Source organism: Dromiciops gliroides, chromosome 2, assembly GCF_019393635.1.
Source record: "Dromiciops gliroides isolate mDroGli1 chromosome 2, mDroGli1.pri, whole genome shotgun sequence".
NCBI classification, from domain to species: domain Eukaryota; kingdom Metazoa; phylum Chordata; class Mammalia; order Microbiotheria; family Microbiotheriidae; genus Dromiciops; species Dromiciops gliroides.
This window is the reverse complement of record NC_057862.1, coordinates 371,936,502-371,960,313: the sequence shown is the minus strand read 5'-3', so window position 1 is coordinate 371,960,313 and position 23,812 is coordinate 371,936,502. Positions and strand designations below refer to the sequence as shown.

Genomic DNA, 23,812 nt, shown 5'->3' with positions numbered 1-23,812 from the left:
TTGTTATTTTTGATCAGTGGTATCAAACTTGAGCTTGCTGGATCCAAGTGGCCCACAAAACTCACAGTTTGACCAGAACCAGATAAGAATATAATCGGGGAATGTTTAACAAGATAGATAAAAAAGTGCAAAATAGATAATGTAAATTTGTGGTTTTCTAAGTCAATATGCAGTCAGCAAAAAATCTGTTTCTATTTGAGTTTGACACCAAAATTCTAGGTTTTTTGTTTTTCCACAAGAATTTTGTTATTATCTTGTCAGGTTCTATAAAGTGTCCCCCTTGGTAATTTGATTGGTATAGCATTAAAAGTGTTAATTAACCTTGGTAGTATTGTCATTTTTATCATGTTAGCATGTCTTAGCCATGAGCACTGAATATTTCTCCAGTTATTTAAATTGTTCTTTAAGGAGTACCTTATAGTTGAATCTACAAAAATCTTTTGTGTGCTTTGATAGGTTGACCCCCCCAGATATTTTATGCATTTCTTTTTTTGCTATTTGGAATGGGATTTTGCCCTTCTATTATTCTTTCTTGGGTTTTACTATTATTATTATTGTATAGAAGTGCTGTTGATTTTTGAAGGTTTATTTTAGACCCTGTGACATTGCTAATGCTATCAATTGTCTCAATTAGTATTTTTGTCGATTACCTGGGATTTTCCAAGTATACCTTCATAGCGTCAGCAAATAGGGCCACTTTTAATCTTCTCTTTGTCTCTTGTTATGCCTTTAATTTCTTTCTCTTTTCTTATTGCTATTGTTAGCATTTCTTGAACAATATCAAATAAAAGTGGGGAGAGTGGGCATCCTTTTTTAACTCTCACATTTATTTCTTTTTCTTTTTTTTTGGTGAGGCAACTGGGGTTAAGTGACTTGCCCAGGGTCACACAGCTAGTAGGTGTTAAGTGTCTGAGGCCAGATTTGAACTCAGGTCCTCCTGAATCCAGGGCCAGTGCTCTATCCATCGTGCCACCTGGCTGCCCCTCACCCTCACATTTATTGAAAATGTGCATATAATACTTGATTTTAGTTTTAGATAGATGCTTTTTGTGATATTAAAAAGATCCCTTTATGCTTATATTTTATAAGGTTTTTAGCATAAAAAATTCTTTACTTAGGTAAAGGCTATTTTTTCATCTTATTGGTTTTAATATGATTAATTTGTTTATTTTTTTGGTGAATATCATAAAAGTATTTTATTATTTTCCAATTACATGTAAGATTGTTTTTTTTTTTTGTGAGACAATTGGGGTTAAGTGACTTGCCCAGGGTCACACAGCTAGTACGTGTTAAGTATCTGAGGCCGGATTTGAACTCAGGTACTCCTGACTCCAGGGCCGGTGCTCTATCCACTGCGCCACCTAGCTGCCCCAAGATTGTTTTCTTAATGTTGAAGCATCCTTGCAATTTTTAGTTGGTCATAATAATTTCTTGGATAAGTCTTGGATAATCTAACAGGATTTTGTTTAAAATTTTTGAGTCAATATGGATTATTGATATTGGCCTATAGATTTCCTTTTGTGCTTTATCTTTCCATGGTTTAGGTATTAGGACTGTATTCTCATAAAAGGATTCTGGTGGAATGCTTTCTCAATTTTTGATAATAATTTGTGAAGTGTGGGTACTTTTTTTGTTGTTTTTGTTGTTCTTTAAAAGTTTAATAAAATTCTCCTGTGAATCAATCCATTAAGATCAGGGTTTTTTTCCTTTGTAGTTCCTTTACAGCTGGATCTATATTCTTTTCTGATATTAGGTTATTTAAAATCTCTCTCTGGTTTTCTGACAGTTTGGATATTTTGTATTTTTGAAGGCATTCCACTGTTTCTTTTACATTCTCCTTTTGTTAGCTACTAAATATGTACAATGTATTCCAATTATTTTCATTTCTTCTGGTTTTGTTATGATTTCGCCTTGCTCATTTGCTGTTTTTCCTTTCAGTTTTTATTTTTTGTATGTCTTTGTGTTTTAAATGTGTTTAGCATCATATTATAGGGTTTTGTTTTGTTATCTAATTTGTCACTCTTTTTTGTTTTATTGGATTGTTTAATCCATTTACATTTCAAGTTATGAGAGTTAGGTTTATATTTTCCTCCATTTGTCTCTAATATTTTTAAAGGTTCTTTTTGCTCCCCTCCCCCTTTGGTTACTTTATCTTAATCTTTATAAAGGGGGCCCTGTCCCTATTGACTCTCTTCTCCTTAGGCCCTATGTCCCCTCTTATTTGTTACTCCTTTCCCTTTGGGATGTTGCTCATAAGCCCATTTTCCTCTCCTGCTTTTATCTAGCTTTCTAATTCTCCCCTTTTTTCTTCTCAGTTAACCAAGTAGATTCCCCCTTTCTTTCCTCCCCTTCAGCTAATCCGGTTCATTTTTTTATCCTTATCAGAGAGGATTTCTTTTACTCTATTATCTATCCTCACTGTCTACTCTAGATTATCATTTTTCTGTTTCATGATTCCTATAATTATCTTAGCTCTATTCTCTGTATTCCTCTTGGAATTAAAGCTTCCAAGGTATCCATCCATTCTGGGGTCTTACCTCTAGACTGTTTCAGCTACTTCCTTGTAGAGCTTGCCCCATGTTAAAAGCTTATTCCTTATCCACTGTGCCTATGGGGACAATCTATTTCTTGGAGGTGACATAGAAGATCCCTCCCTTTTCCCAACATGTCACTGATTATGCAGTCTATCATTGATCTCTGCCTTTCCCCTAGTTATTTTCTTTTCCCAATTTTCCTTCAAAATCTCCTACCTGGGTCCATACCCTCCACTCTCCCCCAGGTGCCAGTTGCCCCCAGGAATTGCAACTCCCATGTCACTCCTGAAGTAAGATAAGTGGTCTTTTCAAGCTCCAAATCCCCCTGACAACACCTAGCACAAGTATTTCTCACTGCTTCCCCACCCCCCTCATTTTCCCCTCCACTGTAAAATCTCTTCCTTGTGCATCACTTTTATGTGATAATTTCCCCCATTCTTTTCCCTTTCACCTTCTCCCAGGGGATCCCTCTTTATTGCCCCTCCGTTTTTCTTTACGTCATCCCAACACAATTGACTCATTCATATACCCTCTTTCTATGTAGAATACTCCTAACTACCATAATAATGATAAAGTTCTTAGAAGAAATATGTGTCATATTCCCATATAGAAAGGCACATAGTTTATCCTTGAATTCCTTATGATTTCTCTTTCATGTTTATCTCTCTATGTTTCTCTTAGGTCTTATATTTGAAAGTCAAATTTTCTATTCAGCTCTGGTCTTTTCATTGGAAATACTCATTAAATATCTATTCTTTACCTTGAAGGATTATGCTTAGTTTTGCTGGGTAAATTATTCTTGGTTGTAATCCCAGCTCTTTTGCTTTCCAGAATATCATATTCTAAGACCTCTGCTCCTTTAAAGTGGTAGCAGCTAAATTTTGTGTGATCCTAACTATGACTCCATGATATTTGAATAGCTCTGAAATTTGACTATAGTATTCCTGGGAGTTTTCATTTTGGGTAATCTTTCAGATGGTAATTGGTAGATTTAAAAAATTTCTATTTTACTCTCTGATTCTAGGATATCTGGGCAGTTTTCCTTGATAATTTCTTGGAATAAGATGTCTAGGCTCTTTCTTTCATCAAGGCTTTCAGATAATCCAATAATTATTATTATTATTATTTTTTGTTAAGGCAATTGTGGTTAAGTGACTTGCCCAGAGTCACACAGCTAGTAAGTGTCAAGTGTCTGAGGCTGGATTTGAACTCAGGTACTCTTGAATCCAGGGCCGGTGCTCTATTCACTGTGCCACCTTGCTTCCCCATAATCCAATAATTATTAAATTATTTCTCCTTGGTCTTTTTTCCAGGTCATTTGTGTTTCCTGTGAGATATCTAATCTATTCTATTTTTTCATTCTTTTGGTTTTGCTTTATTGTTTCTTGTTGTCTCATGGAGTCATTAGCTTCTACTTGCCCAATTCTAATTTATAAGTAATTATTTTCTTCATTGAGCTTTTTTTCCCCCCATGGACAATGAGGGTTAAGTGACTTGCCCAGGGTCACAGTGTCAAGTGTCTGAGGCTGGATTTGAACTCGGGTCCTCCTGAATCCAGGGCCGGTGCTTTATCCACTGCACCACCTAGCTCCCCCCTCATTGAGCTTTTATACCTCTTTTTCCATTTACTCAATTCTGTGTTTTTTTTCTGCTTTCATTTCTTTTTTTAAAAATTATAAATGTATTTTATTATTTACCAGATACATGTAGAGATAGTTTTCAACATTTATTTTTATAAGATTCCTAGTTGCAAATTTTTTTCCCTCCCTCCCCCCTCCCCAAGACAGCAAGTAATCTGATATAGGTTATATATGTGCAATAACATTAAACATAATTATGCATTAGTCATGTTATTTTAATTTTTTTTTTAAGTGAGGCAATTGGGGTTAAGTGACTTGCCCAGGGTCACACAGCTAGTAAGTGTTAAGTGTCTGAGGCCGGATTTGAACTCAGGTACTCCTGACTCCAGGGCCCGTACTCTATCCACTGCACCACCTAACTGCCCCAATTAGTCTTGTTATAAGAGAAGAATCAGAGCAAAAAGGAAAAACCTCAAAAAAAAAAAAACCAACAGCACCAAAACCAAAAGAAATAGTATGGGTAAATCTGCGTCCATATTCCACAGGTTTTTTTTTTTTTTTCCTGGATTTGGAGAGCATTTGCCATTATGAGTCCTTTGGAACTATCTTGTATTGCTGAGAAGAATCAAGTCTATCACAGTTGATCAACACATTATGTTGATGATACTGTGTACAATGTTCTCCTGGTTCTGCTCATCTCACTCATCAACAATTCATGCAAGTCTTTCCAGGTTTCTCTGAAATCAATCTGCTCATCGTTTCTTACAACACAGAAGAGTTCCATTACATTCATATACCACAACTTGTTTAGCCATTCCCCAATTGATGGGCAGCCCTTCACTTTCCAATTCTGTGCCACTGCAAAAGGAGCAGCTATAAATATTTTTGTACATGTGGGTCCTTTTCCCTTTTATATGATCTCTTTGGGAAAAAGACCCAATAGTGGTATTGCTGGGTCAAAGGGTATGCACAGCTTTATAGCCCTTTGGGCATAATTCCAAATTGCTCTCCAGAATGGTTGGATCAGTTCACAGCTCCACCAACAATGCATTAGTGTTCCAATTTTTCCACAGCTTCTCCAACATTTATTATTTTCCTTTTTTGTCATGTTAGCCAATCTGATAGGTGTCAGGTGGTACTTCAGAGTTATTTTAATTTGCATTTCTCTAATCAATAGTGATTTAGAGCATTTTTTCATATGGCAATAGATAGCTTTGATTTCTTCATCAGAAAACTGCCTGTTCATATTCTTTGACCATTTCTCAATTGGGGAATGACTTAGATTCTTATAAATTTGATGTGGTTCCCAATATACTTTAGAAATTAGGCCTTTATCAGAAGTACTGGCTATAAAAATTGTTTCCCAGCTTTCTGCCTCCCTTCTAATTTTGGATGCATTGTTTCTATTTGTACAAAACACTTTTTAATTTAATGTAATCAAAATCATCCATTTTGTATTTCATAATATTCATTATCTCTTGTTTGGTCATAAACTGTTCTCCTTTCCAAAGATCTGAAAGGGAAACTATTCCTTTCTCTCCTAATTTACCTATGGTATCACCTTTTATGACTAAGTCATGTACTCATTTTGACCTTATTTTAGTATAAGGTATAAGATGTTGGTCTATGCCTAATTTTTGCCATACGATCTTCCACCTGTAATCTCTTTCTGACCAGTTTCCAGGTTCCCTTACTGTCTCTGCCTTGAGAGCTCCTAAAACTGCTGCTGCTTCTATCATCACTACTCACTCCTACCATTGGTAGTTCATCCACATGTACTCTGGGCCAGCCTTCCCCCAACCCCCATGTCCCAGCTCTCTCTTTCTGACCTCCTATGTCATCTTGGGCTGGAAGCATGTCTCACTCTGACATTTTTGTTGGCTCTGTCACTCCAGAATTTGATTTGAGGTATTATTTTAAAGTTGTTTGGGAGGGAATGTTGGGAGAGCTCAGCTGGGTGTCTTTTTACTACACCATCTTGGCTTTACCCCCAGAAGTCCCAGCTTCTAATTGAATCTTTGATGAAGGAGAGCCCATGACTATCCTGGGAAAGCTCATTGCACTTTGGATAGCTCTAATTGTAAGGAAGCTTTTCCTTATATAAAGCCTGAATTCAGCTCTTTGTAACTTCCAATTATAGTTGTTAAATCTGCCATCTGGGGCTTAACAGAACAAATCTAATTCCTTTTCCATGTGATAGCTCTCAGAAGGCTTAAAGATTACTATTATGTTCTTCCCTTCCCCTCCTCCCTCTAATCCTGTTCTTCTCCAGCCTTTTAAACATTTCTAGTTCCTTCAACTCATGTTCCTATGGCATGTCTTTTCCTGTTCCTGGTCTTCTTCTTCTGGATATGCCTTAGCTGGTTGATACCATTTCTAAAATGTGGCCCACAACTAAAAATAGCCCTGTGGATGTAGCCTGACCAAGACATGAATTATAATGAAATCATTACCTCCTTTGTTGAGGATATCATGCCTTCCAATGAAGTCTGGGATAGCATTAACTTTTTACCTTCAAGTTATAGCATTGACTCATCTTAAGCTTTCAGGTTACTAAAACCCTACTGGAACTGTTGTCTACTTTACTTTTCTATCCTAGACTTGTGAGAGTGATATTCTGAATCCAAAATATAGAACTGAGTATTTGTCCTTATTGCATTTAATCATTTTAGATTTAGCCTGCTGTTTTTAGTTTGTTGAGATTCTTGTGGATTCTAATTTTGTCACACAGCATGTTAGCTGTCCCTATAGGTTTTATGCCATCTGTAGATCTGACAAGTGTGACATGGATGCCTTTATCCAAGTCACAGATAACAATGTTGAGCAGAAGGGAAGGGAAGAGGAAAGGGATAAGCTTTTATGGAGTGCTTAGTACACGCCAGACACTATTCTAAGCATATTATCTCATTCGATCATAGAACTATTAATGGTCAGTAGTCAATAAACATTTATTAAACATCCACTATATGCAAGTACTGGGGATACAAATATAAAGAAAAGACAGCTTCTGCCCTCAAGCAGCTTACAATCGAATAAAGACAGCACACAAAAAGCAGGGGCTGGGGAGGAAGGCATCTGATTCAAGGGTTGTTCGAAAATTCAGACAAGGCCCAGAGTAATGCATTTAGGTGAGAAATGAGAAGTGGCAGTGTAGTTTTAAGCAAAAATTCCTTTGGGCTTATTGCTAGAGACCTCCCTTCAAGTTGACATCACCCATTAATAACTACTTTTTGGGTTCAGTTCTCCAAATTCCAAATATACTGTATTATGCCATCATTTAGTTGCTGATCTACCAATCCAAAAGTCTAGCCTGGACAGTCTATCCCTGTTCAAAAAAAGAGATGAGGTTAATCTGTCATGACCTGTTCTTTCTTTTTTTTTGGTCTTTTTTAAAAAAATTTTTTTTTAGTGAGGCAATTGGGGTTAAATGACTTTCCCAGGGTCACATAGCTAGTAAGTGTTAAGTGTCTGAGGCTGGATTTGAACTCAGGTACTCCTGATTCCAGGGCCAGTGCTCTATCCACTGCACCACCTAGCTGCCCCATGACCTGTTCTTGATGAAGCCTTGCTTGCTTTTAGTGATCACTGCTTCTTTTTCTAAGTGCTCACAAACTATTCTTTGAATACTATATGTAGCACTTCCTTTGGGCTCACTCCCCCAATTCATGCTTTTGTTTGCATTGGCAGGTTGAGTACCCAGATGGTGAGTACTACCTCTGGTTCTAGGGGCAACCTGTGGGTTCCTCCTTCTAGCTCCTTAGCCCCCACTGGTGTGCTTCCCATGAACAATCAGCCAGTAGACAGCTCTTATTGAAGATGTTTACTCAAATGGTATGGTAAGAATGGTTACAAAATTACAAAGCATTCCCCCCTCAACCTGAGGCACACTCTCCAACAAAAATATACAGAATCTGGCCTTGGAAAGTGGACACAAACTTAAGGAACAGTGGTAGTGGGGCACACATATAGGGATTGCATGTCAGCAAAGCAACTCAACGTTGGAACAGCAGGACCTCGATTCCACATGGAGTTCACTGCTTTATCTAATTTTAGGCAGCTTGTTTGTCAGATTACGCTAAGCTTTACTCTTTTCTATGCTATTTTGTGATGAAGTGGTTATTTGCCTCCAGGTTTCTTATTTCTTCTTTAGCAAATGGTTATTCCTTGTTGATAAGAATCAGGTCAAGGCTAGCAGATTCCCTTGTTACCTCTCCTTTTTTCTTTAAAGCATTCCATTTCATTTTATTGTTTTTTTGGTTGACGTTATTACAGCTATTGCTTATATAATTTTCCTAGTTCTTCTTCATCTCCTGCTATTCTTTTTATTTTAAAAAATAATTCTTAGTGATTTTTTCACATCTCCTGCATTTTCCAATGTATTGCTCTCCTTCTTCCTGAGAAGTCATCCCCATAACAAAGAATGAAAAAAAAAATACAGCCTAGCAAAAGCATCCAACGCATTGAAAAAGTCTGACATTATATGCAGTTTTCCACAACCTTAATCCTCCATCTCTGCAAAGATGAGGAGATGTGAGATGCCCTTTCGTATCTATTACTTGTGGCCAACTTCAGTCATTATAATTTTATAGCATTCAGTTTTGATTGCTTTTCCTTTTTACATTATTATTGTCATTGTGTATGTTGTTTTCCTGGTTCTTTTTATTTCATTTTGCATCAGTGCATGTTTTCTACCTTTTGTAGGATCAAATCATCATTAAGATAAGTCGGTAATCAAGAGAAGTTACAGGGAGGCAAACATCAATTGCACATGAGGTCATTCCTCACAATTAGAACTATTAAAAAACAAGATTGGCTACTCAGGATGTAGTGATGCCTATAAATGTTTTATCAGGTTAATTTCCTAGTTGGAAATAAAAATGGGATTCCTACTTCAGATAAAGCTTTGACTAGGTAACCTCTAAGGGAGGCCCTTTCCAACTCTGTGATCCTATGATTTTATTGCTGCTGCTAAGGCCACCATGAACATTAACTTTCAAAATGCTCAGGTTGTAGGATACCACTAAACTAAAGTATTTTGTCTCTTTGCTTATTCTCCTTGAAGAGTTGGGGTCTGGAGATCAGTGAGTTTGGGTAATCGAAGAGTTTTCTGAGTACTGAGTGGTGATTACTTCTTTAAGCTTGCTTTATGTTACCAGAAGCTAATATAAATGCATGAATGAAAAATTAAGAGTTTACTGTTCCTGGGGTGGTGGCACATGCTATGGGGAAGGCTGAGGCTGGCAGTTCTCTTGAGCTTGGGAGTTTTGAGCTACCAGTGGGCTAAGCTGGTTGGGTATCTGCAGACTGTCCGGCACCAATATAGTGAACTCCCAAGAAGAGGGGGCTCTCGGGTAGCATTAGGAGCTGTTAACCAGCCCAGGCATAGGTCAAAACTTCCATGCTGATCAAAAGTAGAAGCAGGGCCATGAGTAGCCCCTGCACCTCCAGCAGTCTTTAAAGAAAAAAATCAAAAGAACTTATTATGTCAAGTATCATTCTAAGATTTTCTTCCATTGTGCTTTTTCTTTGATTCAGCGCAAGTATCTAGATTACCTGATGCGGGAGTTCAAAGGGAAAGAAGAGAGGAGGAAAGGCCAGTATCGACTGCGTCTCCAACCTCCAATGAAGATTGTTCCACTGTAAGAAATCTTAGGTTGCCCTCTCTAGTTTTAGAAAACAGCCTAACTCAGAAAAAGCTTTTTTTTTTTTTTTTTTTTTTTGGCGGGGCAATGAGGGTTAAGTGACTTGCCCAGGGTCACACAGCTAGTAAGTGTCAAGTGTCTGAGGCTGGATTTGAACTCAGGTCTTCCTGAATCCAGGGCCCGTGCTTTATCCACTTCAGGAAAACTTTTGTACTGAGGGATCATTATGTAGTGGGAAAAACACTGAACCCAGACAGATATCCCATCTCCATTGTTTCCTCAATGTGAGACATTGTATAAGTTATAACTTCCCTGAACTTTATTTTTATTTTCATCCAAATGAAGATGAAGCCATCTTCATTACTCACCTCACAGGAAATACAAAGCTCTTTCTTCATTATCCCCGCTTGACAGATGAAGAGACTGAGACATCTCTACAGTGATAATGTTGGCATAGGATAGAGCAGGACAGTGTTCATAATTGAGAGTGGGTATAATTATCAAAACTTATTTGTTAGCAATGAGGAACTCTATGGGCTGAGACAGAAGAGTATAGACATATTTAAGTAGAACAAAATGACCTGACAAAATCTTTTTCTTGATAGAAATTCAAGGTAATTTAAGGAGGGAGAGAGTTCTCACAATTAGCTGGATCAGTTCATACAAGTCTTTCCAGGCCTTTCTGAAATCATCCTGCTTGTCATTTCTTATAGTATAATAATATTCCATCACGATCATATACCACAGCTTGTTTAGTCATTCCTCAATTGATGGGCATCCCTTCCATCAATTTCCAATTCTTAGCTTCTTAGCCACCACAAAAAGAGCCGCTATAAATTTTATTTATTTATTTATTTATTTTTGTGGGGCTATGGGGGTTAAGTGACTTGCCCAGGGTCACACAGCTAGTAAATGTCAAGTGAGGCCGGATTTGAACTCAGGTACTCCTGAATCCAGGGCTGGTGCTTTATCCACTGCGCCACCTAGCTGCTCCCCAGCTATAAATATTTTTGTACAAATAGGTTCTTTTACTTTTTTTTGGATGTCTTTGGGATAGAGATCTCACAAAGGTATTGCTGGACCAAAGGGTATGCATAGTTTTATAGGCTTTGGGGGGCATAGTTCCAAATTGCTCTCCAGAATGGTTGGCTCAGTTGACAACTTCACCAATAGTGCATTAGTGTCTGGGTGCCACCTTTTAAGTGGGACATTCATAAGTTAGTGAAGAGTAGGATGGTGAGAGGACTTAGAAACAAAGAAAATCACCTGCAGGAACTGAGGGTATTTATCCTAAGTCAGTGGTTTTCAAAGTGTGGTCCACAGACCCCTGAGAGTCCTTGAGACACCTTCATAAGGTCTTTTAGGTGAAACCTTTTTTTTTCTTTTTGGTGGGTCAATGGGGATTAAGTGACTTGCCCAGGGTCACACAGCTAGTAAGTGTCAAGTGTCTGAGGCTGGATTTAAATTCAGGTCCTCCTGAATCCAGGGCTGGTGCTTTATCCACTGAACCACCTAGCTGCCCCCAAACCTTTTTTTTTAAATGAAGAAAGCATTTGTTAAGCATTTACTATATGAAAAACATTTCGTAAGCACTGGGTATACAGATCTAAAGAGTCCCTACTCATAAAGAATTCACAGGGATACAGTACAGTCCTTACAGTTCAGTGTCAAAATTTGTAACCACCTTAAAATTAAAAAAAAAAAATTGATTTCTTTGTTTTTTATATCTTCATTGTTTTACACAGTCATGATTATTTTTAAATGAATACTTTAAAATTTATCGGTTTTAATTTCCAGTATGGTAAATGTAGATAGCTATAACTCAAATAAACAAAAGCTCTTTGGGGTCCTCAATTTTTAAGAATGTATAAACGGGACTTCAATAATTTTTAAGAGTTTAAAGAGGTTCTGAGTCCAAGGCCTCTGAAAATGGTGGGCCTAGAGAATTGATGGGTGTGGGTGGGTATGATTAAAATCCTCCAAATACCTGAAGGATTGTTAATGTGGCAGATGGATTTGACTTTGTCTTCTTGGGGGAAGAACTAGAACAAGGAAGTAAAGTACCAATTCATTCTAGTAAGTTCTCCAGTGAGTTCATTCTTAGGAGCTAGGTTACTCTAAGAAAAACCTTGCTAACTTAAGTGAAGGATGGCTCCTAATGGCATGCACCTCCTTGTAAGATATTGAGTTCCTTGTTGGCAGACATCTTTAAGCAGATGACAGATAACTTCTGACTTTGGATGTTTTGGAGGGGATTCATTCTTTCTTTTTTTTTTTTTTTTGTGCCGAAACCTGGGATTGGGGATTCATTCTTTTTTTTTTTTTTTTTTTGGCGGGGCAATTGGGGTTAAGTGACTTGCCCAGGGTCACACAGCTAGTAAGTGTTGTGTCTGAGTCCGGATTTGAACTCAGGTACTCCTGAATCCAGGGCCGGTGCTCTATCCACTGTGCCATCTAGCTGCCCTGGGGATTCATTCTTAACCTTGGGATTGGATGAGACAATCTTTGAGTTTCTTCCAACTTGAGGATTCTCTTACTTACTTTTCCCATTATTTAATCAAATCTGTACCTAGCTTTCCTAAGTGGGTTGTAGGAAAATTGGGATTATCCCTAAATTCCGTTCTTTCTACTTTTATCTTTCTCTTTTGATGGGATTGCCATGGTTTATACAACTTCCCTTACCTTGGCCCCTTTGCCCCATACCACTGTAGCACATTTCTATTCCCAATAGCTTTGCAAACAGGCATAGTAATTGGAATATTATTTCAGAGCTTACTTTGTGTTCATTACACTGTAATTTTCCTTTAGGGTTTCATTTCCAATGGAAAGGGGTTTATAAAATTGCTCAGTCCTTTGTTCCCACAAGCCATTGTGTTCCAAAGCACTTACTTGATAAACTTGATGCTTTCTCTGGATTCCTATCAGGCTAAGACCATAGATAGGTTCTGTTTTCCCCTCTCTAGTGTGCATAATCCATAGACTATAAATTTTAATTAAATAAAACTAAGGGAAGGATGGGGAAAGAGGGAAGAGGAGGCTATGAAGAACCTTTACAAAACCAGTTGAATTTTTTTTTCTCCTCTCATAAGATTCCTCTTCTGTAACCTTGTGGTGTGATTAGATCTATCTTTTTTTCATTCCATCTTCTTTCTCTTTTATCTCTTTTCTCATCCAGGAATCATGGACATGAGATTGTGAAGTTGCAATACTTAGCCAGTCAGTATCAGGGATCAACAGGGCGCTTCCTAACTGTCACCAAAGATGGGATCCTTCAGTTCTGGGATGAATCCTTCAAGCTGCTCCGGACAGTCCATGTAATTCAATTCAGTACAATTCAACAAGCTTTTGTTAAATGGCAACGATGAGATGAGCAAGTCACTGTGCTTGGGACACAGGAACAAAACCGAAACAGTCCCTTCTCTGAAGGAGCTTACAGCCTGTTGTGGGTATGGGTAGGGAAAGGCAACATGTATACAAATGGGCATAATACAAGGTAATTTAAGGAGGGAGAGAGTGCTCCCAACTGGGAGGATCAGGGAAGGTGGCTCCCAGTCTGATTCTTGAGAGAAGAGAAGGATGAGAGGGGAGAACACGGACAGAATATTTTCCAAGTATAAGGGATATATCTTGTCACAATACATGAAGGCAGGAAATAGGAGAGTCAACTTCAGACAAGCCAAGGAAGAAGGTTTAATAATAATGTTGTGGTTCAGTTGTTTTTCAGTCATGTCTGACTCTTTGTGACCCCATTTGGGATTTTCTTGGCAAAGATACTGGAGTGGTTTGCCATTTCCTTCTCCAGTTCATTTTACAGATGAGGAAACTGAGGCAAACAGGGGCAAATGATTTGCCCAGAGTCACACAGCTAGCAAGTGTCTAAGACCAGATATGAAATCAGGAAGATAAGCCTTCATGACTTCAGGCCCAGCACTCTATCCACTATGCTACCTAGTTGTTCATACTGATAATAGTTAGCATCTATAGAGCACTTTAAATTTGCAAAGTGCTTTACAAATATTATCTTATTTGATCATCACAACAGCCCTGGGAAGTAGGTGCTATTATAATCCCCATTTTATGGGTGAGAAACTGAGGCAGACAGAAGTTTTAAGTAACTTGCCCAGTGTCGGAGGTTAGATTTGGATTCATCCTAATCATCCCTGTTCCAGGTCCTGCACAGGTTGAGGTGGTGAAGAATGTCAAAGGCTGAAGAGAGGTCGAGGAGGGAGGATTGAGAAAAGATGAAATCAACAACCTTGGAGGGAGTTATTTCTGCTGAGTGGTGGCTTTAGAAGTCAGATTTTAAGGTTCTAAGCAGTGGTTCTTCCTTAGAGCCAGGAAGTTAAGGAAGAAGAGGATAGGTAAAGATGTGGAGGAATTTTGAAGTATGAGGCAGTGGAGATAGGGAGTTCAGAGCAGATGGTTTTGATTTTCTTTGCAAAAATGGGGGCAAAGATATATGCTGGAGGCTTAAGAAAAGGTTTTAGGCCGCTGAGAATGTGGGATAGAGAGGAAGATTCATGTGGCCTAATTTGTGTTGAATGACTTGAGGCCATTAGAGAACTAGGTAGTTCAATTCAACAAATGCTAATTAATTAATTAAACCATCAAAAATCAATATTCATTGATTTGATTTATTATTAGGCAGCTGGGAGCACAGTGAATACAGTTCTGGGCCTTAAGTTAGAAAGAACTGAGTTCAGGGGCAGCTAGGTGGCGCTGTGGATAGAGCACCGGCCCTGGAGTCAGGAGTACCTGAGTTCAAATCAGGCCTTAGACACTTAACACTTACTAGCTGTGTGACCCTGGGCAAGTCACTTGACCCTCATTGCCCCCACCAAGGAAAAAAAATGGGGATAATAACAGCAGCTACCTTACATACAGGATTGTTGTGAACATCAAATGAGACAATATTTGTAAAGTGCTCATAGCAGACTATATATACAAGCTTATTCCTTTCCCTTCCCTTCCTTATTAAATGACTCATACAGGCAAAGCCCTGTATTTAACATTTGGTGATACAAAGGCAAAAACAAAACCATTCCTGCCTTCAAGGAGATTGTATTCTACTTGGGGGAATATAGCAAGTACATAGATAATAAATAGGAAGAGGTAAAGATGGCCCGGACCATTCATATTGAAAGACATGGATTAGGAGTAGCCTTGGAGGTAGAATCAGCAAGATTTGGAAACTGATTAAATGGGAAGGAGGTGAGGGAGAGGGGGACTTAAATGCCTTTAAGGATCATAGAATCATATACATTGAAGAGCTGGCAGGGACCTGAGACTGTCACGTTCAGCTTCTTCTTTTTGTAGATGAGGAAACTGAGGTATGGCTAAATGAGTAGGCAGGATTTGAACCTAGGCCTCCTGACTCAAAGGCCAGGGTTTTCCCCATTGTATTATTCTACTCCTCGGTAGTGGTGTTCTCTAAAGGAATTGTTGTCGTTCATCCTTCACCATGGAAGAGGAACAATGACATCATGGGATGATGTCTTGACTTGCTTGTGAATTGGATTTCAGTGAGGTAGTTTTGCAAAGTTGTCAGCCTCACTATGAAGGGATATTAGAGGGGAAATTTTGGGGTGGGGAAGATAACTTCTATTTGAACATAGAATCATGAATGAATGAATCATAATCATACTTTTGTGATTCATTCATAGTCACAATAATAGAATCTGACAGTGTTTAAAATAATACAATCTTCATAGTCTTAGCTCCTGTCCTTTAAGGAGCTAAAGAGCTAAGCAAAGATGATACAGATCAGTATGTTCAACATCCAATTTTCATCCGGTTCTTCTTTCCTAAATTTTAGCCAGGGGCCACAGAGGCAAACATTTAAGGGTATAGGGAGGTTTGCCAGTGGCAAACATATAGGAGTATGGGAAGAAAACCAGTGATTCTCTAGAGGTGGAACATTTATTTTAAATGTGTTGTGAACACAAATACTTTTATAGGCCTTGTGTGATTAAGAAGAATTTTACATTGATTTTTGTTAAGTACTTTTGGGCATATCCCTTTAGGACTGGGAGGGAACCAATGACACCATCCCATTTTTAGAGAGGAAACTGAGGTCTAAAGGAGCCAGTCTAAATTTTTGTGACATGTCAAGACAGAGTTGGGATTAGCTTGGGCAGTCCCCAAACTCTGAGTGTGCTGAGGGAGCTTATCTTCCTTTCAGTGGAGGATTCTGGGAAGAAGAAACTCTGGTTCAGAGCTCGCATCCTTTATTACCTGTTAATGGAATCCTCACAGCATACCCAGGGCACAGGGGGAGGATGGTAGGCCATTATTGAGTACTATTCCAAGGGCAGTCCTTGGAATTCTTCTTGGTGCTACTTTTTTGGCTTTTTCAAAAGTAAGAAGCATTTATCAGGCACTTACTATGTACCCAGCATTGTACTAGAAACTGAAGGGGATACAAAAGAAATAAAAAAAAATTATGATGCCTCAGGATGCTTTTCATCTGGTTGAAGAGAGGGCGAGTACAAACATGACGCAACTTGCTCCCGTGACTATCTCTTGCCACTCTTACCTCCCTTAATCACATTTTATTTTCATCCCATCCACTTAGTATAACACCCCCATGTTAATAGTCCTCAAAAATTTCTTTTATTGTGAAGTTCTGCTCCAGGGCTTATACTATTACTCATAAGATTTTTTAAAAAAAGGAATTGTATTAACAACTCATCCTCATCAAGCATTTAAAGCCATACTCTTCCCCCCCCCCCAATCTTATTTCTTATCTCCGCGTACTGGGTCCCCTCTACTACCCTCAAGTAGGCCTCTACTTTGCGCCTCCTTTAGACCTTGCCCATTATCACTTTGGTGCCTTCGCTCATGCTATTTCCTGCCCTTGGAATGGCTTATTGCTATCTCCTTATGTATCCAAATTCTACCTTCAAGTTCCAGTTTTAAGACTCATCTACATGGTCTTCCTTAAAATTTTTTTTTTATTCTAAGTTGAACAAACCAAATAAAATGAAAATTTCTGTATACAAATAAGAGCAGATAATGAGTATCACTGGGAAATAGGGATACAAATAAGAGCAGATAATGAGTATCGCTGGGAAATAGGGGTGGGGGTCCTTAGATTTTCCTTTTTTAAGAATTACAACTCTCACACACAATCCAATTAGAACAAAATGGTCTTTTCTTTGGGCACTAGAGAAAGTGACCAAAAGGGAAGTCAAAGACTTTGCCTCAAGGGGAGGAGATGGCATAGAGACATGTCTGTCTTCAACATCTTTCTCCTCGACTGGGAGGGAAGCCAAAGCCTTAATAGAGGATGGATTGAATGAGGGGTGGGATGGGAAAGGCTTGAATGAAGGGTGGTGGTCCTGACTTCTGGTGTTATCTCTGTCTCCTGGTGCTGATCAGACAGCAGCCATACCTAATGGTATTTAAGTATATGATATATTTAATATGTTACTTTCAAAGCTGTCTTGTTCATCTTTGTTTTGTTCAGAACTTTCTTTACTTCTATGCCTTAAAAAATACTTCAGTAACCTTCTTTTATTTCTCCTTCTTATTTTGGATAATACTGTTGCTAATGGTCCTCCTTTAAAAAAACCCCAAACTTTTGTAACAGATTTTCAGAACCAAGTAAAACAAATCCACACTTCGGCTAGGTCTGAAAAGAATGTTTTTTTTTTCATTTTTCACCTTAAAACCATGACTTCTAAGTCAGGAGATGAGTGACATGCTTCATCATTGTTTTTTTTTGGAGTCAATTTCATTGATCAGTTTCTCAAGTTTTTCAAAGTTATTTTTCCTTACTTTTTTTTGGTGGGGCAATGAGGGTTAAGTGACTTGCCCAGGGTCACACAGCTAGTAACTAGTGTCAAGTGTCTGAGGTCGGATTTGAACTCAGGTCTTCCTGAATCCAGGGCCAGTGCTTTATCCACTGCGCCACCTAGCTGCCCCCTTCCTTATAATTTTGAATGAATGAAAAATCATTTATTAAGTTCACTTCACATTCTATCAACCATCTTCTTACCCGTTCTTTTGTAGGCATGAATACCCTTCCCCACTCCCACCTTGTGGAACCATAATTAAATCAATATTGCTATTATTACTGGAAAGGTTGTTATTGTTTGTCCTTTGTTCTTGAAGAGGATCATGACATTGGGATAATGTCATCACTTGCAGTAAATTGGATTTAAGTGAGGGAGAGCTGTTCAAAGTCACCAGCCTCACTCTCTCCTCTAGAGCCATCTTGGTCCAGTGTAAGATATACATCAGAATGACTAGACATGGCCCCAGATGTTTTAAAGCAATTGGAAATTTAATTTAAATAAATTTAAAGCAGTCTCTTGACAGACTTGCCCAGGGTCACACAGCTAATAAGCGTCTGAGGTAATTAGTTGTGCACAGGATACTTTAGGTCTTGTCCTGTCCCTACCAGTGACTTCCTGTGTGACCTTGGGCAGGTGACTTCCCAGCTCTCTGGACTTCAGTTCCTTTTGTAAAAGGAGGGAGTTGGATATCCGTGGTCTCTGTGGTATCTTCCACATCTAACACCTATGATTTTATTAAATGGTCTCATGAATAAAGATCTGGCCCAGAAGTCAGGGCAACCTTGGTTCAAGTCCTGACAGTCTCCTAATCTTTAAAATGGGGACTATAACCGCACCTACCTCACAGGGTTGTTGTGAGGATCAAATGAGATAATATAGGTAAAGCACTTTACAAGCCTGAAGGGAGTTATAGAAAATGTTATTATTATTATTATTATTATTATTATTTTGCAGGGCAATGAGGATTAAGTGACTTGCCCAGGGTCATACACAGCTAGTAAGTGTCAAGTGTCTGAGGCTGGATTTGAACTCAGGTCCTCCTGAATCCAGGGCCGGTGCTTTATCCACTGTGCCACCTGGCTGCCCTTATTATTATTTTTTTACATGGTATAATGGATAGAGCTGGCCTCAAAGTCAGGAAGACCTGGGTTCAAATACTGCTTGTGACACATTAACTATATAACCCTGGGCCAGTCCCTTAATTTTTCAGTGTCTTGGACTTGCACATTTGTGCATTCACAGATCCAGTAACCAACCAAAAAAAAAATGGTATGGAGACAGCAGAGTGTACTGTGTGGAGTTCAGTCACCACCTCTGACACTCCGTAGTTCTATGATCTGAAACAAGGGACTTCTTGGTGTCCCAGGCAACTCACTAACATTTATCTACCGAGTTATAGGCAGATTGTCATTGGCCTAGCAGAGTATAGAGTTTGAGGAGAGTCAGTCACTTAACTTCTCTTTGTCTTAATTTTCTTATATGGAGAATGAGGATAATAGTAGCATCTACCTTCCAGGGTTGTTGTGATGATCAAATGAGAATAACATATGTAAAGATTCTTCTGTATGATGCTTCTTTAGGTAAAGAGGTATATAAATGCTAGCTATTTTATTATTATTATTGTGGGTCATTGTTTGTAGGAGAGAGTACCCTTATGCTGATAAAATCACAGAGTCCTTTGAATACTACTGTGTATGTATAATTACATTCATGATACTATTATTTGCTTAGATTATAAATTCCTAAATGTCTTCTGTTTGTGAGCCATTAGCAAACTTGTATTGGACTATAAGACTGTTTCTGTCAAATGTCCTTCTTTCTTTCTTTCTTTCTTTCTTTCTTTCTTTCTTTCTTTCTTTCTTTCTTTCTTTCTTTCTTTCTTTTTTTTTTTTGGTGAGGCAATTGGGGTTAAGTTACTTGCTCAGGGTCACACAGCTAGTAAGTGTTAAGTGTCTGAGACCAAATTTGAATTCAGGTCCTCCTGAATCCAGGGCTAGTACTCTATTTACCGCGCCACCTAGCTGCCCCAAGTGTCCTTATTTCTTAAAGTCTGTAAATTTAGAAAACCAACTTCTTGTTTTCCTTTTCCTTGTATCCTTGTTTCCTCCATCCTTAGCTTCTTTGCTTTTGCAGGCTCCATTCTCTGTCCCCAAGTGAGAACTCCATGGAGGCAAAGAAGGTGGATATTTTACTAGGCCAAGACAATGGTTTGTTTTGGGAAACACTGATAGGTAAAGGACCGTCATGTGTTTGACAAAAGTCTAGTTCCGGTGGCAAAACTTACTTCATAGGAATGGTTCTTTAAAAGTTATAAAATGGGCTTTCCAAAGGTGCTTAGATTATTTTCCTGGAGGGTTTAGTTCCTTTAAATACCAAAAGAACCTTATTACTCAGTTGCCTTGTGACCAAGATCCCAAGGTCAATATTATAATGAGGCTCTCCTGTATTGGTTGGTGATAGGAGGAGTGGGATTTAAATTAAATTGGCCTTGCTTGGGTGACCAAATGGTGTGGTGTGGTGGAAAGAGTCAGAGGACCTGGGTTTTTATTTTTAAAAAAAAGTTTGTATTAATGAGGTTTTTTAAAAAAAGTAATAAACATTTTAATTTATAGTTTGGGATTCCAATTTTTATCCCTCCTTCCCTCCTTCTCCTTTCCCCTCCCTGAGGTGGTAAGTAATCAGATATAAGTTATACATGTACAATTATGTAAATCATTACCATAGTAGTCATTTTGTTTAAGAAAACTTGAATAAAAGAAAAAAATGAAAGAAAGTGAAAAATAGCATGCTTCAGTTGGTGTTTCATCAATATCAGTTCTTTCTTTGGAAGTGGATAGCATGTTTCATCAATAGTCCTTTGGGATTGTCTTGGATCATTGTATTGTTTAGAATAGTTGTCTTTCACAGTTCTTCATCAAATAATATTGCTGTCTTTGGGCACAATGTTCTTTTGGTTCTGCTCTCTTCACTATGTATAAGTTTATACAAGTTTTTTCAGGCCTTTCTGAAATCATCCTGCTTGTCATTTCTTATAGCACAATAATATTCCATCACTATCATATACCACAGCTTATTTAGTCATTCCCCAATTTATGGGCATTCCTTTGATTTCTAATTCTTAGCCACCACAGAAAGAGCTGCTATTTTTTGTACAAATAGGTCTTTTTCTCTTTTTTGGGATGTCTTTGGGATATAAACCTAGCAATGGTGTTGCTGAATCAAAGAATAGGCACAGTTCTATAGCCTTTTGGGCATAGTTCCGAATTGCTCCGCAGAATGGTTGGATCTTTTCACAACTACACCAACAGTGGATTAGCATTCAAACTTTCTCATATCCCCTCCAACATTCAATATTTTCCATTTTTGTTGTATGTGACACTCTGATAGGCGTGAGTTGTTACCTCAGAGTTGTTTTAATTTGCATTTTTCTGATCAAAAGTGATCTAGAACATTTTTTCATATGATTATAGATAGCTTTGATTTATTTGTCTGAAAACTGCCTGTTCATATCTTTTGACCATTTATCAGTTGGGGTATGACTTGTATTTTTATAAACTTGACTCAGTTCTCTATATATTTGAGAAATGAGGCCTTTATCAGAGATATTTGTTTCAAAAATTCTTTCATGGTTTTCTGCTTCCCTTGTAATCTTGGTTACATTAGTTTTGTTTGTGCAAAACCTTTTTAATTTTATATAATCAAAATGACCTATTTTACACTTTGTTTTACTCTCTATATCTTTGGTCTTAAATTCTTCCTCTGACCATAAATCTGACAGATAAATGATTCCATACTCTCTTAATTTGCTTATGGTATCATCCTTTATGTATAAATCACATACCCGTTTTGACTTTATTTTAGTATTGGATGTGAAATGTTGGTCTATACCTAGTTTCTGCCATACTGTTTTCTAGTTTTCCCAGAAGTTTTTGTCAAATAACGAGTTTTTGTTCCAAAAGCTTGGATCTTTGGGTTTATCAAATAATAGATTACTGTAGTCATTCACTATAGTGTAATTTTTACCTATTCTATTCTACTGATTCACCTCTCTATTTCTTAGCCAGTACCAGATTGTTTTGATAATTACTGCTTTATAATACAGTTTGAGATCTGGTACTAATAGACCACCTTCTTCTGTATTTTTTCATTGATTCCTATGATATCCTTGAACTTTTGTTTTTCCAGATGAACTTTGTTATTATTTTTTTTAGATCTATAAAATATTTTTTTGATAGTTTGATTAGTATAGCACTAAGTAAATAAATTAACTTAGTTAGGATTGTCATTTTTATTATATTGGCTCAGCCTACCCATGAGCAATTATATTTTTCTAATTATTTAGATCTGTATTCGTGTGGAAAGTGTTTTGTAGTTCTGGTCATATAGTTCTTGTGTTTGTCTTAGCAGGTGGACTCTCGAGTATTTTATATTGGTCACAGTTGTTTTAAATGGAATTTCTCTTTCTATCATTTGTTGCTGAAATTTGTTGGTAATATATAGAAATGCTAATGATTTTTATGGGTTTATTTTGTATCCTTCAACTTTAGTAAAGTTGTTAATAATTTCAAGTAGCTTTTTAGTTGATTTTCTAGGATTTTCTAAGTATAACATCATATCATCTGCAAAGTGATAGTTTTGTTTCCTTATTACCTATTCTGATTCCTTTCATTTCTTTTTCTTCTCTTATTGCTATAGCTAACATTTCTAGTACAATATTAAATAATGGAGGTGATAATGGGCATTCTTGCTTCATCCCTGATTGTACTGGGAAGGCTTCTAGCTTATATCCCTATTATATATAATGCTTGCTGATGGTTTTAGATAAATAATACTTATCATTTTAAGGTAAGCTCCTTTTATTCCAGTGCTCTCTGGTGTTTTTACTAGGAATCGGTGCTATGTTTTATCAAAGGCCTTTTCTGCATTTGTTGATATAATCATATGATTTCTGTTGGCTTTGTTATAGATATGGTCAATTATGCTGATAGTTTTCCTAATATTGAACCAGCCTTGCATTCCTGGTATAAATTCTACCTGGTCATAGTGTATGATACTTGTGATTAGTTTTGTTTTTATATTACCAACATTTACAAATTGTCCCCCATTCTGTGAGAAATTTCTTTTTTCTTTTTTTTTGGGGGGGGGATGGGCAATGAGGGTGAAGTGACTTGCCCAGGGTCATGCAGCTACTAAGTGTCAGTGGTCTGAGGCTGGACTGTTGCTTTATCCACTGTGCCACCTAGCTGCCCTGAGAAATTTCTTGTGGCAAAATAAAACAATTAAGTAAAACTCGCAGAGTATTCTTATCTGAATGTACATGCAGCATTCCACACTGCTAGGCAGCTCTACCTACCCTCCATGCCCCCCTTCCCTCCATACCACCTGTCTATTTTTTAAAGTGCTTTTTTAACATTCATTTTTCTTAAAATTTTGAGTTTTCCTCCTTCATTCTTCCCCTTTCCCAAAACACCAAGAAGAGAAGTAATATAATATCAATCATATGTAAGAAATCTTATAAAACATACTTCTGTATTATCAAAAAGCAAGAAAAAGTGGAAAATTATACATCGATTTGCACTCAGAGTTCGTCAGTTCCCTCTCTGGAGGTAGAAAGCATTTTTTCTTCATGAGTCTCTGACATCATCTTGGATCAATATATTGGTCATAGCAGCTAAGTCTTGCATAGTTGATCATCATAACAATATTGCTATTACTGTGTACAATGATCTCCTAGTTCTGCTTAATTTACTATGTATCAATTCATATAGGACTTTCCATGTTTTTCTGAAATTATCTCTCCTTGTCTTTTTTTTTTTTTTTTTGTGAGGCAATTGGGGTTAAGTGACTTGCCTAGGGTCACACAGCTAGTAAGTAAGTGTCAGGTATCTGAGGCCGGATTTGAATTCAGGTCCTCCTGAATCCAGGGCTGGTGCTTTATCCACTGTGCCACCTAGCCGCCCCTTTCCTTGTCATTTCTTATAGCACAGTACTACTCCATCACAATCATATGCCACATCTTGTTCAGCCATTCCCCAGTTGATGAGCATCTCCTCAATTTCTAATTCTTTGCCACTACAAAAAGAACTACTATTTTTGTACATACAGGTCATTTTCCTATTTCCTTTATCTCTTTGGGGTATAGATATAGTAGTGGTAAAGTGTTTTTTAAATTAACAGAAATCTATTTATTCCCTCCGACTTCTATCACTACCTTACTGAGAGAGAGAGAGAGAGAGAGAGAGAGGGGAGGGACAGGG

The 23,812-nt window shown here is 37.7% G+C and overlaps 1 protein-coding gene across 1 annotated transcript in view; it reads left to right on the top strand.

The window, feature by feature from the left end:
- The window catches only part of EFCAB8 (EF-hand calcium binding domain 8), a 125,158-nt gene that overhangs the window by 13,896 nt on the left and 87,450 nt on the right, over positions 1-23,812 (top strand). The window contains exons 5-6 of the mRNA XM_043980798.1: positions 9,650-9,753; positions 12,932-13,070. Of these exons, the coding sequence (XP_043836733.1) occupies positions 9,650-9,753; positions 12,932-13,070 (243 nt within the window). The remainder of the gene's footprint in view (positions 1-9,649; positions 9,754-12,931; positions 13,071-23,812) is intronic.